This window comes from Syngnathus floridae, chromosome 1 (assembly GCF_059516105.1).
Source record: "Syngnathus floridae isolate MCC-2025c chromosome 1, RoL_Sflo_1.0, whole genome shotgun sequence".
Taxonomy (NCBI): Eukaryota; Metazoa; Chordata; class Actinopteri; order Syngnathiformes; family Syngnathidae; genus Syngnathus; species Syngnathus floridae.
Genome location: NC_142413.1, coordinates 2,480,779 through 2,498,561, shown reverse-complemented (window position 1 = coordinate 2,498,561; position 17,783 = coordinate 2,480,779). Strand labels below are relative to the sequence as shown.

Below are 17,783 nucleotides of genomic sequence, written 5' to 3'. Positions count from 1 at the left end.
GCAATATGATATGCATTTATTTCTATAATAACTTACATAAAGTCAAGAATATAATTGAATAAAACAAACTAATATATTTGTATGATTGTAACATTGGTGGTCAGAGTTTTTTTTTTTTTAATTCTGATAAAAGTAGAATAGGAATTTAAGATTCAGTTCATCCCCCCCCCAAAAAAGACGATAATAATGCGGCAGAGTTCTTAATTGAATTAAGTGTGTCTGACGCCGTTAAATTGATTTTCCACTGATAACGTCAACACTTGTTGCTGATGCGTATGATCCCGAAAAAACAATCCAATTTAACTCCACCGATAAAACGCGAGTGATCTATTGTTGATGCACTCCTCGCCGGTTGACTGTTAACACTTTTGCTTCTATGCTAATTAAATTGGCCGCCGACCAAATGGTGGCCGGAGCGGATCATAAATGATGCTGGCATGTTGTTGGTCGGCGCTAAGCGCCACATCTCTCATTTATTTTTACGGGCTGTCTGCTTGGAAAAGAAGGCCCAGACTGGCATGACCGTGTCCTGATTCGATGTCCATAAAAGTCTTGAGATCATTACAAAGAGAAAATCTTGCTCAAATAGCTTGTAGAATATTTTCCCCAAAGAGTGGAAACGGTTCCAGCCATAAAGGCGGGACCAAATGAGCAATATAGGCAGTTACTGGCCGGAAAGGACATATATATACACACAGAAACACACGCACATAGACAGATAGACACACACACACAGAATCTCGCCTCCCCCTTGTCCGTCGTAATTGGAGCAGTCAGCAGATGGCCTGTCCGGCCTGACTGACAGACAACAACAGTCCACTCGGACTAAAAGTCACACTAAAGATCTCCACGGGAATTGCACGGGAGCAAAAAAGACGGCAGACGGGTTGGACAAAAAACCAAACATTTGTTTTGATTTGGAGTTTTGTTGTTTCTGTCACTATGAAAAGCGCAGACTTGCTCCTGCTGGTGTGCGGCATATGCAGCCTGAGTTCACTGGGAGGTAAGCAACACTCGTCAGCTTGTACTGTGTGTGTGTGTCTGTGTGTGTGTGTCTGTGTGCGTGTGCGTCTGTGTATGTATGTAGTACGTATGTACTCTATACGTATGTATCAGAGACGTGCGGTCAGAGGAGGCAACGCCTCCCCTGCCATCATGAAAAGGGGAAAACCAAATTCAATTGTTTTATTATAAAGTCATTTTCCTTTTAATTTCAATAGTTTATCATTTGGAACCAAAATCGGTGAATTTTTATAGTTATTTTAAAACCGAAGACGATTCGCTCGGAGGAGCCAACTTCCTGTCTAGCCTCCTCTGAGGATTGCGTAATCACAAGGCCGCCTATGCAGCCATCCATTTGTTTCGTTTTACATTGAAGCTCCTCCCATGGCCATCTCAGTACCCAGACCTGAACCCCATTGAAAACATGTGGAGGGGGCTAAAGACAAGAGGACCCAAGTCACTGGATGACTTGAAGAGATTGTGCCGAGAGGATTAGTTGATGATCCCTTTCTTCTATTCGCTCATCTTGTGAAATATTTCGAAGGTTATGTGGTGATTTATTGGCAAAAGGGGTCTTACGCAAGGTTTTATTTCCCCGGAGTAATCAAATAACATGTCTTTTCTAAAATGTAGGCCCTATACAGGGGGTACTCGGTTTACGACGTTGATCCGTTCCTAAATCGGTAAATCGGAACAGTAATAAAATGAAACAGTACAGGAATAAAAAAAAATGAGAAAACAATTCCTTACCTTTATTCCTGTGGTTGGCTTGCACACTGGAACGGCCGTCGCAAGAGAGAGATGACGCAATAGTCCAAAATGGCGTATACCATGTGAGTGGGTAACGCCGCCTTCCTCGGTCCACAGCCTATATCGCGGTTTATTCTTTCGCCGCAGGAACCGACTAGTTCCCGCACGGGTTACGAATCTTACGACGCCTTGACGACGCTTACGACACAAAACCGCTTAGGCCGGAAAAAAGGCTTGAAATATGAGACGCGGGTCGTAAACACAGCGTAACTCGTGACCGTCATAAACCGAGGACCCCGTGTATTATTTAAACAAAACTTGAAAACATTTAAACGATTAAGAAAACATTTCAACCAACCATTGTGAAGGCTGCCGTAATGAAATATATCCTGATTAAACAAGCTCGACCATTTAGCCACCATTTTCTTTAAACATATACAACATAAGAAATCTGGGTCACTTACTCAATGGTCGGATCCAGACCAGTTGTTGGCACAGTTAGGTTACTCTAGTCTAGACCCACCAGAACTCCTCGACGACTTGACTCGTGTTCATGGTTGGATCCAGACCAGTTGTTGGCACCGTTAGGTTACTCTAGTCTAGACCCACCAGAACTCCTCGACGAGTTGACTCGTGTTCATGGTTGGATCCAGACCAGTTGTTGGCACCGTTAGGTTACTCTAGTCTAGACCCACCAGAACTCCTCGAAGGTTTGACATGTCCTTGTTTACGAGGTCTGATGGTCGCGGTCTTTCCCATCACCTTCCTGTCAAGCAGTAAAAAAAGTTCAAGTTAAGAAATGCTGAATTGACAATTATATAATTGCTCTATAATTTGCTCTGACCTCATTTCAAGTCACCAAAGATTGCTTCATAAAAAGTTCAAAATGGGTAACCGTGTCTATTATATTCTCTCTGGTCTGGATGTTCTCACTAATTAGGATTAAGATACCCTTTCCATTGGTTCCGTTCTCTAATTCTTCCTAAAAGGAAAATAAGTTTTATGACCCAACTTGTGTTTCACACATGTACGACCTGTTTGTTTAAACATTTCAGGAGCAGGAGATGTCGAGCAGGCGCTAACCAAGCAGGTCTTGGCGAACTACAACCTCAAGGTCCGGCCTGCGCGAACCCCCATGGAGCGAGTGGTGGTCCGAGTGGGTATGACCCTCTCCTCATTTGTTGGAATGGTGAGTTCCATTGAACGGATGCAAAGAACCGCAATACCCGATGGTATTTTTACATGGCAAAATAAGTCGAGTCGGTTCCAGTAAGCGTCCTTCCCCTCCGTCAGCTGTCCGCCTGACATTCCTCGCTGTGTTTTAAATAGCCGTCCGGGCTCAGTCCAACAGAGGCACACATAATACATGCATGAATACTCAACCCATTGACTTCTAATTTGTCATATCCTCCAGAATATGAAAAATGAAGAAATGAGCACTGTCGTCGTTATGAATTTGGTAAGCACTTGTTCATAGCGTGCCTTCCATCTGGACACTTTTTAATAGGAACTTTGCCAACAGGAGTGGAGGGATTACAATTTGTCATGGGATCCCAAAGAGCATGATGGGATTGAGGTGTTGCGTATTCCCGCTGCCAAAGTGTGGCTGCCGGACATTTACCTGATCAACAAGTAAAGCAGCTCACGTCATGCATATGTTGTCCTTTTGCTCGTTCCTCAAAATGTTTCTGTTGTCTTGCAGCAACGATGGCGTGTTTGATGTGGCGCTGCATGTTCATGTTCAGGTGTATAGCAACGGCAGGGTGACCTGGACTCCACCCGCACTCTACCTGAGCTCCTGTGGCGTTAGGGTGAGAATAACCTTCATGGCTGACAACACACCTCGACTGGACTTCAAAATGTTTCTTTTCCCGCCCAGGTGACGTATTTCCCCTTCGACTGGCAGAACTGCAGCATGCAGTTCCGCTCCTACACGTACGATTCCACCGAGATCGAACTGCAGTACGCCTTGGATGCAAACGGCAACGAGATACGGGAGATCCAACTGGACCAGGCCTTCAGCGGTGAGGCAACGTGCAACACTTGCCTCTCGAAACATCTTGTTTGAGAGATCAAGAGGACTTTGGTCTTGTGTGATTTTTCTTTGGTACATGCAGTCAAGGTTTTGTCTTGGTCTTGTTTTGATCTTCAAAAGTCTTGGATTTGTCTCGGTCTCGATCTCTTAAAGTTCTGGTCTTATCTTGGTCTTAACCTCCAAAAATCTTGGTGTTGACGTGCTTGATCTGCAAAAGTCTTAGATCTCAGTCTTGATCTTCAAAAGTCTCGTGTCAATCTCGATGTCCAAAACTCTTGGCTTTTCCCCGTCTCGACCTCAAAAGGCCTTGATACTGTCTCGTCTCAATAACGGTCTTGATTGACGTCATCTTGACTACGATACAGAATGACCTCCTAATGGCCATCAGGCAAGCACCCTTGCTATCCATTCTTAAAACCTGTTTGTGCTTCCACACAGGTCTTAAGTGCTCTATAAATAGAACTTAGAGTCGTATTAATATACTGACCGTGTGACCCCAGAGAGCGGCGAGTGGCACATCAGACACAAACCATGCAGGAAAAACATGAACAAGGACCTGTACGAAGACATGAGTTTTTACCTGATCATCGAGAGGAAGCCGCTCTACTACGTGCTGAACATCATCATCCCTTGCATCCTCATCACCATCATTGCCATCTTCAACTTTTACCTGCCCCCTGATGCAGGTACGGGTCTGACGCCAATTATGACTTTGCCCAAGTCCAATTATGACTTGGCTGAGATTATTGGACTAACGCCATCGTGTCAATTTTCCTCTACCCGCCAGGTGAGAAGATGGGCCTTTCCATCAACGTTTTGCTCACCCTTACAGTCTTCTTGCTGCTGTTGGCGGACAAAATTCCAGAGACCTCTCTGGGCGTTCCCGTCATCGTCAAGTACATCATGTTCACCATGATCCTGGTCACCTGCTCAGTCATTCTCAGCGTGGTCGTGCTCAACCTGCACCACCGCTCGCCCAACACTCACATGATGCCCATGTGGGTCCGCAAGGTAAGTGCGCGCCATGTGACCAACTGCGGGGAAAGCCTTTTTCCCGCCGACTCCTGAAGTCGAAGATTTTTCACATCCAAATTCCTACATCCAAATATTTTTTTATCTTATTACGACATGTAATGAGAAGATCCTCCAAAGCGTCACTCAAGGTAACCTTGAGAGCCAACTGTCGAGAAGATGAATCACATCACCCAGCATGCTTGTTGTCATGGGTTCTCTCGCTCACCACAAATTCACCACTTTGACAAATGCTTCCGGTCTTAATAGGAAAATGCAGGCCAATTAAATCTTATTTGGCCCATAAATCCTGGTCCAAATAAAGGTAAAGCCTCTTCCGTTCTCATAGATCTTCATCCATATGCTGCCCCCGTACCTCTGCATGCTGCGCCCCAAAGTGGAAGTGCCCCTGGCCCTCAAAATGCTGCCTGCTCAGCGGGAGAAAAAATTGTTTGCCATCAACAAGGCCGCCGACGAGTACTTCATCCGCAAGCCAGACTCCTCCATCTTGTTCCCTAAACCCAACAGGTGAGGCCACGCCCATTAACAATGAGGTTACCGTCATTTCTGCATACCTCTTCATTATCGTAGACAAAAAGCATTATAATGAGTGCGAAGAGCAAAAGGTCAACCCGGTAAGGGTCTGTAAGAGCAATTTGATGAGGCCGCACTATGTCCCAAGGCACGCACACACACACACACACACACACAACACACACACACACACTTAATTGGATTTAGTGCATGTCTTGGCACCAGACACCGCCAGTTTTAGTTGAATTAGTCTAATGAATTGTAATTTACGCCTCGCTGAGGTGCTACTTTGAGCACTGATGGGAGGAAACCAAAAGAGGAAAAACCAACAAGTCTCTTCTCTTCCTCTCCCCTTATCGCTACGCCCCAAAATGAGAAGGCCCCCCTCTCATATCCTCCCCTTAGCTCACAGAGGTCACAGCCTCTTTGCCAGGACCACCACTGCATTGTAAACTCATCGAGCATTTGAAGTGAATACCAAGGTTTTTTTTTTTCAGGCTCAGGCTGCATGAGAGGGAGAGCCACACTGCTCTCTGGTGGTCAGTGGTCAAACGGGGAAACCGGGAAAAGTAAAAGCAGGCCAGATATTTCTATCTAGATGTTGAGGCTGTGTATTTGTATGCAGATTCCAAGCAGAGGGCAAAACATCCAACCTAAAAAAATTTATTGACGGGCCCAGTAGCTACCTTTCACTTCCCCCCGAACTCAAATCAGCCATCGAGGCGATCACGTACATCGCTGAAGCGTTGCAGGCCGAAAAGGACTACGAAGCTGTGAGATTTGCACCAATCGGAATTGTCTCACTTTTGATGCAAAATTTGTAACTGTGCGTCTCTGGTTCTGCTTCTCAGCTGAAGGAAGACTGGCAGTACGTGGCCATGGTGGTGGACCGCATGTTCCTCTGGATATTTGTCATCTTCACCACCGTGGGCACCTTAGCGATTTTTACTAAGGCCAGCCTCAATCGTGCACCCACTGACCCTTTCTAAACCGCAGTTGGAAAGCAAAATTTAGATTTGAGCTTTGTTTCTTCCGCTGACGTGTGGAAACGTTGGTCAGACAAATTTTGCATGCATATGAATGAACATCTTGACACTTCACAGATGAGCAGCCACAACTTCAGCAAACATGCAAACTCCAACTCCACTCAGGAAAGCCTGGTTGCAAATTCATACTCGGAACCTCGGACCTGCGGGGCAGACGTGCTAACGAACCACTCGTTCGATTCAATGCTAAAAATATTCCTGCATGTTTTTGTGCGCCGGCCTGGCGTAAATATTCCGACGTGGTGTCAACAAATAAACGCATGAGGCACAGCAGATGCCACAATGACCCAGCCTTTCATTTCCATGTGTCACAATGTGCCGCAGTGTGTCACATGCTTTATGGATATTCCTGTGCCTAAACTAATCCTCTTTGTATTTAAAGCACTTGTGTGTGTTTGTACAGGGAGGCTATTCTTACATTGCAGCTGTGAATAGCCTGTGGAATTCCCACTGTATAGGGGACCTTTTGCTATTTTTTCTCTCCCTTGTTCTCTCCATCTCAGCGAACTGTACGTCGCCTGCAAATGTTTGTTTTGTTCACAATACTTTCAATAAAGATCGGAGATAACGCAGAAGGTTTCATCTCCTTACAGAATGCTTGCAAGCATATACACAGACATTGTGGCACCGGTTTATCTATACGCATGGACTTCCCTGGAAGATGGAAAACCCAATCACGAATCTAAAATTGACTTAGTAAAGAAGCCGGTAGCGCCTTCGCCGCACCGGGGAGATTAGCTTGCTGATCGTGAGGTCCTGAAACTGTGGCAGCAAAGCGCATGCAAGTGGCTCCACAAGGAGCCTATGTCCTTGAAGTATTTATACAGGCAGAAGCCACAAGGCAACTGGCGGAGCTGGAGATGTTTTTCCCTTAGCCGCCATCAACCTGTGGCTGATTAATGACCTGTTTATGTTTTCCCTCCGGAGACCCTGACCATTGCAAGGTAAACGTGAGACTCTGACCCAAGACACAGTAGCTCAAAGTTGAACGTATTATTATTCTGTAGAACACGAGGCCTTCTTGACAGACAACGCAATGTAATCACTGTGGCGTAGTCCGGTTAAAGGTTCCGTCGATGCGGCTCCGGAACATACTTGTACTAGCCAAAAAGGCACCTTGAAGTCTTATTGAGGCTCAGGAAATACCTAATATTCGGTTCACCCAACCGACACGCACTTCTGCCCAAAAATATCTCCATGGTCATGGCGCCTAACCCACCGCTAGTCCTTCATCCCCATCACAGAATTAGTGCCCCTCCACTTCCTCTTTGTTCCTCTCCAACTGTCCCCACACTATACAACATTCTCAGATTGGTGCGCACCAACAGGTGTCTGCTCCAAAGGCTTCCCAGTACAAACACATTCCAGCCTCTCGTCACTCCCAGCACCAGTACCCAATCAGGCCGTGGTTCCCCATTGTTGAGGTATGATCCAAAGAGGGCAAACGCATCGTACGGGGAGATCGTTGTTGGAGCTGCAAAACAGGGGCCAAATAGATGAGTGGAAGTGTTGACTTTTCTGAAGTGGAGCTACTGGAGAGCCGCATCCATCTGGGTGAAGGTGCACAGGGGTGAACTCTGGAGGTTCATGGGGTCTTTGGACTACCGCAAGAAGATGAGTGGACCAAATAACATAATGAACATTCATCGGAAAGCCTACCAACTTGTTATCGTTTACCTTTGCCTCTCTTTGACCGGTAAGAACATTATTGCTTTCAAAAATGTTCCTTCAGCATATTTTAGAACTCCTAACGATGCAAGGATGGCAATGCCTCCACTCTAGTTCATCCTAAAGCGGTTCTTTGACCTTTGCCAAACTATTTCCTTAATGTTGGAAGCATAGAGCAACTCATCCACCTCCGAATCTGCTAATGAAGCGCGACCTCTTAACACTCGGTGTATGATTCTTTCATGATGAGTGTGAATGTCTGTCATTGAAGCGCAGACAGTCATAGCAGGTAAAGAGATGACTGCATTTGTCTCAATCTGACTTTTCCAGCCACAGGAAGAACCACAAGTGCTGGATTTCTACTGATTCCATGAAATAATATTTGCCCGTAAAAGAAAATGAGCAAAAATGATGAATTTCTAATTCAAAACATTTCGAGACGATTTTCTCTAGTACATCCAATAAAACATATTAACACATCATTGTTTGATAATCAGTCTATTTGGGGCCCGGATGGCGCTGGTATCCCAGACATCCCTTTGATCCGGCTCCCCCCCTCCCCTGCTGCATATCAATTACATTAGCTCAGTCACCTTTGCGACCCGCCGCACGCCACCAGCACCTGCCCTGCTGACCACTCGCTCTGCACGTCCCGGTTGTCCTTCTTTGTCTGCCCCTCATCATGTCGCGGCACACTTTTGGGAGGAAGGTCCGGTCTGTTATCAGAGGACATACTTGGATGTCCGTCCACATTGTCAAACTAAGCGTTAATAGTTGACTCCTAGTTTGTTATTCACACCCTCTCATTTTTTTTTTGTTGGCCTCAGTAGCAATCTGGCGTTTCCATGACAATCACGCCACGTTTTTGTGGTTCATTGAAAAATAAATCAAAACCGGGCACAAGGTTGCATATAGATCAACCACTTAATGTTGCCAATGATGTGACGCTCTGATCTTCATGATTAACTAGCATTAGCATCAGTCATTTATTATGTGCGTTGGCCCAGGAGCCTCAGAAACGGAGCGAAGGCTCCATGAGGAGATATTCAAGAACTACAACTTGAAGGTACGACCAGCTCAGTACTGGGAGGAGAAAGTGATGGTGCGGGTCGGAATGACTTTGTCCCAGCTCGTCAGCTTGGTAAGCGCACGCAAACATGCAAATGAAGTCACAAATGACTAATGGCTGACCTCGCATGTGTGTGTCTACCTGACTGCAGAATGAGAAGAATGGCGAGATGACGACCAACGTGTTCATGAATCTGGTATGAGGGTACAAACGCGCATAATCACTCCAGCCAAGTTCACTTGTCACCTTTCATGCAGCACAAATGATTTCCCACTTTAGTTTTACCTTCATTCTCACTTCGTCTTTTGCTTGGCGGTAATGAGAATTCGAAATTGGGGTCCTTGAATGTAAAGTACAAATGAAGAATCGTGATTCCACTCACAATGTGGAGAAATGAGAAAGCAGCTATTCCGCACGAGCCTGATCCTAACTTTGTAGCATCAAGGTCAAAATGTGACATGTCGGCAGGAGTGGAAAGACTACCGCTTGTCGTGGGACCCAAAGGCGTACGACAACATCGACGTTTTGAGGATTCCCGCAAACAAGGTGTGGCGCCCCGATATCTACCTCATAAACAAGTGAGTGTCCGCTCGATTTGTTTCAAATAACTCGGAGAAAACGTCACGCGTCTTCTGTCATCTCCGCAGCAACGACGGTCAATTTGACGTAGCTTTATACGTCAACGTCTTGGTGTACAATGACGGGACAGTCAACTGGCTCCCGCCGGCCATCTACCGTACTTCTTGCTCCATCGAGGTAGAGTCTGCTTGTTCAGGTCACGACAGTCTGCGTTCTCGTCGCTCTTGTTACCCATCAAACTCTTCCACAGGTTGCGTATTTCCCCTTCGACTGGCAAAACTGCAGCATGGTTTTCCGCTCGTATACCTACGATGCCTCGGAAGTCGATCTGCAGTATTATCTGGACGATAACGGAAAGGAGATCCGGGAGATAGTCATAGACGAGAATGCCTTCACGGGTAGGTGACGGATTTGGCTTGCATCTCCTGAGTCATTTTTGGTCATTTTCATTTCCTGTCGTGGCGCAGAGAACGGCGAGTGGAACATATGCCACAAACCTTCGAGAAAGAACGTCAAGGAGGATCTGTATGAGGACATCACCTTCTACTTGATCATTGAGAGGAAACCTCTTTTCTATATCATCAACATCATTGTTCCCTGCATTCTCACGAGCGTTTTGGCTATTTTTGTCTTTTACCTTCCACCCGGAGCAGGTGTGAAACAAGTTGTCTTGTTCTGGTCTACAAAAAAAAATTGACGTCAAAGCGCTTCGCTGTCTGTCACGCTTGGTTCCTAGGAGAAAAGATGACCCTTTCCATCTCGGTTCTCATCGCCTTGACTGTCTTCATGCTGCTGCTGGCTGACAGAGTCCCAGAGACTTCACTGGCCATCCCAATCATCGTCAACTACGTGATGTTCACCATGATCTTGGTCACATTCTCCGTCATCCTGAGTGTGGTCGTCCTCAACTTGCACCACCGCACACCCAGCACGCACATCATGCCCAGCTGGGTTCGCAGTGTAAGTCGGATGCTTAGCAGCTCAATTTCTAGCATCCACCTACCAGTAGATCCACTGTGCCTCCTCTGCACGTGTCCGAACCATCTCCATTTATCCTCTCTGGTTTTTACTCCAGAGTGAATAAATATGATAAAAATCCAGAACATCTAATAGGATTTAGGTTGCAAAATTCCAGAATTTTTCCAAAAAAATTACCCTCAATTTGGAATGGTTCCTAACTTTTCCATTTGCCAGGAACTTTGATGTCTACATTTGAACTTCTAGATCTTCATCAACTTCCTGCCCAAGTACATCGGCATGACCAGGCCCGAGCAAGACGAGTGTCTTTTGAAGGAGGATTCTTGTGACCAAACACCCCCACCAAGCTTCAACGGACGACAGCCCGGAGGGGAGTACTTTTTCCGCAAGATCAACCCCGATCTTGTTATACCTTGGAGAGGCAGGTAAAGTCATACAAAGTAGCATTAAGTCGACTTTGCTGTTGCTACTCACATCCTCTATTGACAGTCAAGCTAAGCCCCGCCCACGATCCAGCCACAGCCGCCAGCTCTTAAGCTGCCATTTTGGTTGGGCATCAGGGTCTAATCCTGCTGAGGACGTGTGAAGATTTGCGTGGTGGCAATCTGTGTCACACTCAAGTTCATTCCTTCATCCTCTCTCTATCTCTCAGGGCCGTTCAAAGCGAGGCGGCGATCTTTGCACAGCATTTATGGGGATTATTGTGTTATTATTTATCTGTCGTAAGGATCGTTGCTTACCCGTTCTGTTGTCTTACAGCACATGTTGTCACAGCATTCCTAAGCCACTCACACGACTTCCGCGAGTGTATGCGGAGGTCAGAGGTTCAGACTTGACCTTGTGGTTGAGGAGTTTGCTGCTGTTGTCACTCAGCGTGACGCACATGCTTTTGTGCACAGGGGTCAACAACATGTATCCAAAATATGTCTGGAGTTTCAGTTTTGCCCGGTTGAAAGTAGAAAATATGTTTGAAGGTAGCTGGGTCAGCTACTCTTCGACTCATTAAGAGTTGTTTAGTTCAAGTGATCATCGAGGAAACGTCTTGTGATTTCCTAGATGCGAGACTCCAGTGCGGCTCCAAAGGCTTCCAGAAACAGACGGATTCTGTCTGATCCTTCCACCCAACCTCAAGTCGGCCATCGCTGCCGTCACGTACATGGCTGAGCAGCTGAAGAAGCAAGATATCGACGATTCGGTGAGAAACGTGATTCGTCAAGACCTCGGTCCTAATATTTCATCCATGAATAGTTCTTCCCAACAGTCTGTTCCCTAGTTTTCGGAGTTTCTCATAGAAGCACTGCTTCCAGCACCTTCTTATCTGAGATTTTTTTGGTCCGATCGGATTTCAGCCTCTGTTGCCATGTCAGTCTAATCTGTCCAGGGCCTTCAAAATAAGTTGTGTTAGCCCATGTCAATTACGTCCTCACAGGGCCGGGCAGATGATGATGTCACCATTCTTCCATACTCTAATTTGTTGGTCTGAGGAGCAAAACATGTTCCAACCAGGTTCAACCATGCAAATTGATGATTGTTATGATCATGTGTCTGCATGCAGATGACAGAAGACTGGCAGTTCATCGCCCTGGTGGTGGATCGTCTCTTCCTGTGGCTTTTTGTTATCATCACCACTCTGGGCACTTTGGCAATGTTCTTGGACGCCAGTTTCAACTACACACCTGACAATCCATTCCCATAAGAGGGCGTCAAATTGTCAAGCGTCCATAAGACCACAGCCTCCAGATGGATTCATTTTCATTTCCAACACAGCTCAAGAGAACATGTGACTTTTTGATGATCCTGGAAAAGTCCCATTGGTTGACAAATAGATATTGTCAACCTCAATCAATTCATTCATTATTTGTATTAAAAAAAATCTTTGTTTTATATTCACTTCTGGTGCACAACAACTCACTCCAGGAACATAATTGGCTGACAGAGCGCTTGTGATGTCAGCGACCTATTTTCAGGCTTGCTGGTGTGCAGCGAAGGGTCCGAGACACGCTGCGCAGTGCACGCACAAATGCAGGCAAACGTGTTTTTTTTTTTTTTTGACGCGGACAAAAGAAGGCCCCTCTCGTGCAGGACAACTCTACAGTCCACCAGTCCCTGTCCTGCTGCTAATCCACTCAAGTTGGGCCTTGTTGCATAAGAAGCTTTTAGGAGCAAAACAACTGGTATGAAGGTTGGGGTTTTTTCTTCTTTCAGGGAAAAGCTATGCGTGGGCACTTTATTGTTAATGCCTCGCTAACTTCCAAGGACACTTGTGGGACTTCAATCGTCGGAATAGCCCGCCTTCTTGTGCACTTCGGACCAGGAGGCCAGAGAAATGTGAGGGAGGGAAAAGCCCCTTGCATGTGAGAATGCTCAAAGTTCTTGTCTGTGGGCTGATTTAGCTTTTCTTCTATTGGCCATTCAACAACGTTCTCAACCAGTGAGTCAAATGTGTCTTTACTGCTCTAATAAAGCGAAACGTGGAGTGCAAGAAGAAGTCCGGGGGGGGGGGGGGGGGGGGGGGGGGCGGCTTGATAGAGCAATGCACTGTTTTCGTGTTCCTTGCAAGTCAAGGTCATCAAATAAATCAGGTTACCAATGGCGACAGCATCGGTAGGCCCCAGACTGTCCACAATCCCTCCTCCGCTTCATCTCTTCTAACGTGGAAAGGCGACATCAAATGGGGAACGTCCAGGGCAACAATAAGGCATCTCCCGCCGGAGGTGCAGTAGAAAGCAAGACAAAAGGTCAGGATGAGTCACTGGAAGGCAAAATAAGCTGGGGGAAGACCTTTGAATATCTGCGAAAGAAGATTCCCAACTAATGTGCCGTATGAGAAATCAAGCTGAGGAAAGTTAGACATACGAGAAGTGAAGAAGTGAAAGCACTCCTGCTCAATTGTCAATCAAAGACTACGACTACAATCTGGAAAAATGGATGCCACTTGGTCTAACATCATTCTTGTGCTTCCACGTAATTTCTAAATCAAGTCGTTTAAAGTCTTCGCTGGCTGGACCAGGTTGTCACGTCAATTTCCAATGGCCAACAATGAGGCGCACTGAAGCGTCCATGCCAACCCAAAGTGATTTGATGGCTGGGGAAAAATGATCCCCTCGTAAGCCTTTCTGTCCATGACATCCGTGCACTCGAGGCTGACGACGAGGCACTCAAAAAAATCAGCGTCAGCACAAAGCAACATCAAATTTCTGAATTCACACAAGTTTGTTCTTTTAGAATAAATAGTACGTCTTTGTTCTTCTATCAATGCCTACAAAGAATAATGATGAGCAGAACAATTAAATCTTCTTGGAGTATAAAATCATTGAAATTATCATTAGTCATTACTTTTGGATGTTTTTATTTAAAAATGTTACCTCAGGAAAGGCTGAAATGTCAGTCTTCCTAATTGCCTTTCCGCATTCTTTCTCCTGCAGCCCCTCATTAGAATATCATTGTCGGAGATGTGCTGTAAATCAGCTCTGAGGTATTCAATTGTATGTGTGGGGGAGGAAGTGGGGGGGGGGGCAATTCTGGGTCACTACACATTTTACGCATTGATAGGGGGGGGGCAGAAAAACAAACCCTCTGAAATGCCTCGTGAGCATGAAAACGTGAGGACAAAAAAAGAATCCATCGGGGCAACCTGTTGCGTCGCTTGGAAGCGGAGGGAACATTTCCCGGCAGCCACTTCACACATGACAACAACACACACACACATCTTGCATGCCTATCCCCAAGAAGACCCCTCGGAGCACACACACGTACTCCCTTTTTGCATAGAGCTTGCGCACAATCGAATACATTCTAGGACAGAGGCCTCGATTCCTTAGGGGAAAGACAAATGGCCAACTCGGGGATTCAACTTTTGGGGTTCTTCATGTCGCTGACCGGCATCGTGGGCCTGATCATCGGCACCGTTCTGCCCCAGTGGAAGATGTCGGCCTATATCGGGGACAACATCATCACGGCGGTGGCCATGTACCAGGGATTGTGGATGTCTTGCGCCTTCCAGAGTACGGGACAGCTCCAGTGCAAGATCTACGATTCCATCCTGCAGCTTGACAGTGAGTTGTCACGCCAGTATTTTGAGATTATACTTTTATGTGGATGGTGTTTATTGTTTTTCCAAAAAGGTTTGGCACTTTGACATGGAGACATGTAGCATCCGCCCAAGGCGGATCTCAATTTCTATACCAGCCTCTTATGATGCGGTCTATTGTACTGATGGGTTGAATCAGATCGGCAAATACTTTTGCAAAATCGGTGATATTGTCACAATTTGCTGATCTATCAATAATGTCACTGAATGCAAGACATTACAGCAGACACATTCTTGCTCACATCAGGGACTGGTTTCTGTCCTGCCGATTTTTTCCCAATCATTTTCAATAACTTTTTTGCCCCCCCCCCCATCATTTTCTATGTACTGAATGTGTTTTTTAGGAGATCTTTTTCGGTTGCTTAAATGTTCTTAATTTTTCCCAATGCATTTCAATGGACGTCATTTATAGGCAGATTTGTGGGTCGGTCCAGAACAGCAGGGGATTGGCACTGAACATCACAAAGAGCAACATTTTGAAATGGACCGGATAGATTGATCCAATTACTGATTTGGATCAGTGATCACTTATTACTGAAGTGAAAACTATAATTCAATAAATAGCTTTCTGACAGTGACCTTAAATGGAAGCTGGTCCATTACCCACTTCCAGAAGGTTCACCAGGACCTTCTCAAACAATAGAGGCCCTGCAACAGCACCTCGGCTCCCCTCGCTGCAGGAGGGTGCTGTTTGTGCTGGCCAGGCTGGGCCGGACTGGCACAGACTGGTTCGAGGTGGACGGAGACAAAGGAAGGTTTGCCGTGTAATGCTTTATAGGAGGTGGAAAGGGGGGAGCGCTGGCAAATGATGAGCCGACAGTCGTATTTCAAAGTGTGGCGCCACAGCGTTGTAACCCGGGGTTTCGTTTCTAGGAAGAGTTGACACTGAGGCCGCCCGACTGGCACTGAACCTCGCTGAGCACACACATAATAAATAAAAGCAGCTTTTGTTCAGCGTCTAGAGGGCCAGTCCAGAAGTTTTCTTCATAACAAAATTGGATCCTCTCCAGGTTCTCTTCAAGCCACCCGAGCGCTGATGATCGTGGGCATCATCGTGTCCGTGGCGGGCCTGGGCGTGGCCTGCACAGGCATGAAGTGCACAACATGCGGAGCGAGCGACAAGCTCCGCAAGGCCCGTACCGCCATGACGGGAGGGATCATACTGTTAGTGGGAGGTGAGTTGGACGGCTCCTTTCAATGACATCCAACTCGAGAACTGCAAAAATGGCTCAAGTACTCATGCTCTATATCTACATCTACAGAGAGGAATGGCAGGATGGCAACACCTTGCCCCCCCCCTCCCCCCCCCCACACACACACACACACGGACAAAAAAAAAACCTCCACCTCACATGCATAATCTGCATTGGCATAACACAATGGTCTTAAAAAGTATACATAGAAATATAGAAAATGTGATGTCGATTTTTTTGCATTATAATAAAGTATTCGTGTTTTACAGAATAATACAAACACATTTAAACACATCATATATTGAGAGAGCAAGAGCCGCGATAATTGAAATACAGTGTGCGGATCCGTGTTTCTATTTAAAAAATCTGACAAACTTACCTTATCATCTCACATTCATTCACAATTTACATCAATAATCAAGTCTAAAAATGTCCATTATAAAATGAACTTGTTTTCTGTAGGCGTTTTGACTTATATCAAATCTCTGAACTGAAACACATTCTTCTTCTTTCAAATAGATTACGTCCTTAAATAAAATAGTGCGCCGTCTTGTGGTAGTAGTAGTAGTAGTGCACCCACAATTAACGGGAGGCAGAACAAAATAGAAGTACAAACTCAATAAAACACATAAAAATTGGGATACGGGCACTGTAAATTGGCCAACACAAGGTCGAGCTGCAACTTAAATATATTTTTTTTACCTCTTTTTAGGGCTGTGCGCCATCGTGGCTTGCTCCTGGTTTGCTCACAACGTGATCCGGGCGTTCTATAACCCCTACACTCCTGTCAACACCAAGTAAGCTACGTTTGTACTTTTATTTACATATTTGTTTTTTGTTTTTTTGGTTTTTCATACCAATCCACTTGATGCCGCAGGTTTGAGTTCGGCGCCGCCATTTTCATCGCGTGGGGAGGTTCCCTCCTCGACGTCTTGGGCGGCGCCATGTTAGCTGCTTCTTGTCCAAGAAAAAAACAGGTGTCCAAGTACCCATCCGTCCCAGCAGCTAGTTCCCGCTCCGGACCAGCCAGCAGCAATAAGGAATATGTCTGAATGTCAGAATTATACAAAGATATCCGAGTGAAAATGTGTGTGGGCCGTCACGGTAGCGCAAAAGTGAGACTTTATGCAAAATTGCTTGATTATGACGCAGCAGTGTCACGCCCCGCCCTAGTGGTCAACATGTGCTAGCAAAAATGCTATACACTATTTAATAGTGTCAAACTCATTTTTTTCGCGGGCCGCATTGTAGTCATAGCTTCTTTCGGAGGGCCATTAAGACCTTATTTTATATACAGTAAAAGTTACAAAACAAACTGACAAATAACTAGTTTTCAAATCAGACGAGTAAAAACTGGTCAAATATTTTTTTTAAAAAAAGGTATTATTAAAAGTGAAGACAATTTGCAATTCTAGTAATGACACACGAATTTGATGTACAATTTGTCTTCGCGGGCCACCTAAAATGATGTGGCGGGGCCGTATCTGGCCCCCGGGCCTTGAGTTTGACACCTGTGCACTATTAGATCGTAAAAAAAAAAGTTGGCGGATGGTGACTGCAGAATTGTCCACCCTTGCACATACATGTTAGACCTAGCATTTATTCTATAGTCACACATCAGCCATTAGGTTGGAAGCTATTTATTTGGCCAAACGTAGGATGGATTTTAGATTCCAGGTTTCTAGGCTGGTGTTGTGTTTTGTGGAATTATTGTTTTTTTATATACATACAAGACAAACTGAGTTGTAGCTGATAGTATGTAAAAATAAAGGCATTGTAACATATTTTGTTCATGTGGTCTGTTTGCTAAAATAAGAGGGAAAAACAT

At 45.6% G+C, this 17,783-nt stretch overlaps 3 protein-coding genes and 1 long non-coding RNA gene across 6 annotated transcripts in view; 3 read left to right on the top strand and 1 right to left on the bottom strand.

The window, feature by feature from the left end:
* Nucleotides 1-17,118, bottom strand: part of LOC148403307 (uncharacterized) — a 50,386-nt gene extending 33,268 nt beyond the window's left edge. For all 3 annotated transcript variants that reach the window (XR_015856101.1, XR_015856127.1, XR_015856083.1), the window contains exons 1-3: nucleotides 16,813-17,118; nucleotides 16,658-16,739; nucleotides 2,217-2,518 (exon numbers count right to left, since the gene is read on the bottom strand). This is a non-coding gene — a long non-coding RNA (uncharacterized LOC148403307). The remainder of the gene's footprint in view (nucleotides 1-2,216; nucleotides 2,519-16,657; nucleotides 16,740-16,812) is intronic.
* Nucleotides 736-6,911, top strand: chrnb1 (cholinergic receptor, nicotinic, beta 1 (muscle)). Its single transcript, XM_088366518.1, has 11 exons — nucleotides 736-1,003; nucleotides 2,808-2,941; nucleotides 3,167-3,211; nucleotides 3,275-3,384; nucleotides 3,455-3,563; nucleotides 3,632-3,776; nucleotides 4,288-4,473; nucleotides 4,575-4,798; nucleotides 5,148-5,326; nucleotides 5,958-6,105; nucleotides 6,184-6,911. Exons 1-11 carry the CDS (start codon nucleotides 943-945, stop codon nucleotides 6,319-6,321), a joined length of 1,479 nt encoding a protein of 492 aa, XP_088222644.1. The 5' UTR covers nucleotides 736-942; the 3' UTR covers nucleotides 6,322-6,911.
* chrnb1l (cholinergic receptor, nicotinic, beta 1 (muscle) like) lies at nucleotides 7,820-13,066 on the top strand. The gene is made up of 11 exons (XM_088366401.1): nucleotides 7,820-8,074; nucleotides 9,054-9,187; nucleotides 9,267-9,311; nucleotides 9,584-9,693; nucleotides 9,763-9,871; nucleotides 9,945-10,092; nucleotides 10,162-10,347; nucleotides 10,431-10,654; nucleotides 10,919-11,097; nucleotides 11,729-11,867; nucleotides 12,228-13,066. The coding sequence occupies exons 1-11, from the start codon at nucleotides 7,966-7,968 to the stop codon at nucleotides 12,366-12,368; spliced, it is 1,524 nt and encodes a 507-aa protein (XP_088222527.1). The 5' UTR covers nucleotides 7,820-7,965; the 3' UTR covers nucleotides 12,369-13,066.
* On the top strand, nucleotides 14,330-17,739 carry cldn7a (claudin 7a). Its single transcript, XM_088367684.1, has 4 exons — nucleotides 14,330-14,727; nucleotides 15,773-15,937; nucleotides 16,668-16,752; nucleotides 16,833-17,739. Exons 1-4 carry the CDS (start codon nucleotides 14,505-14,507, stop codon nucleotides 17,005-17,007), a joined length of 648 nt encoding a protein of 215 aa, XP_088223810.1. The 5' UTR covers nucleotides 14,330-14,504; the 3' UTR covers nucleotides 17,008-17,739.
* The last annotated feature ends 44 nt before the right edge of the window (nucleotides 17,740-17,783 follow it).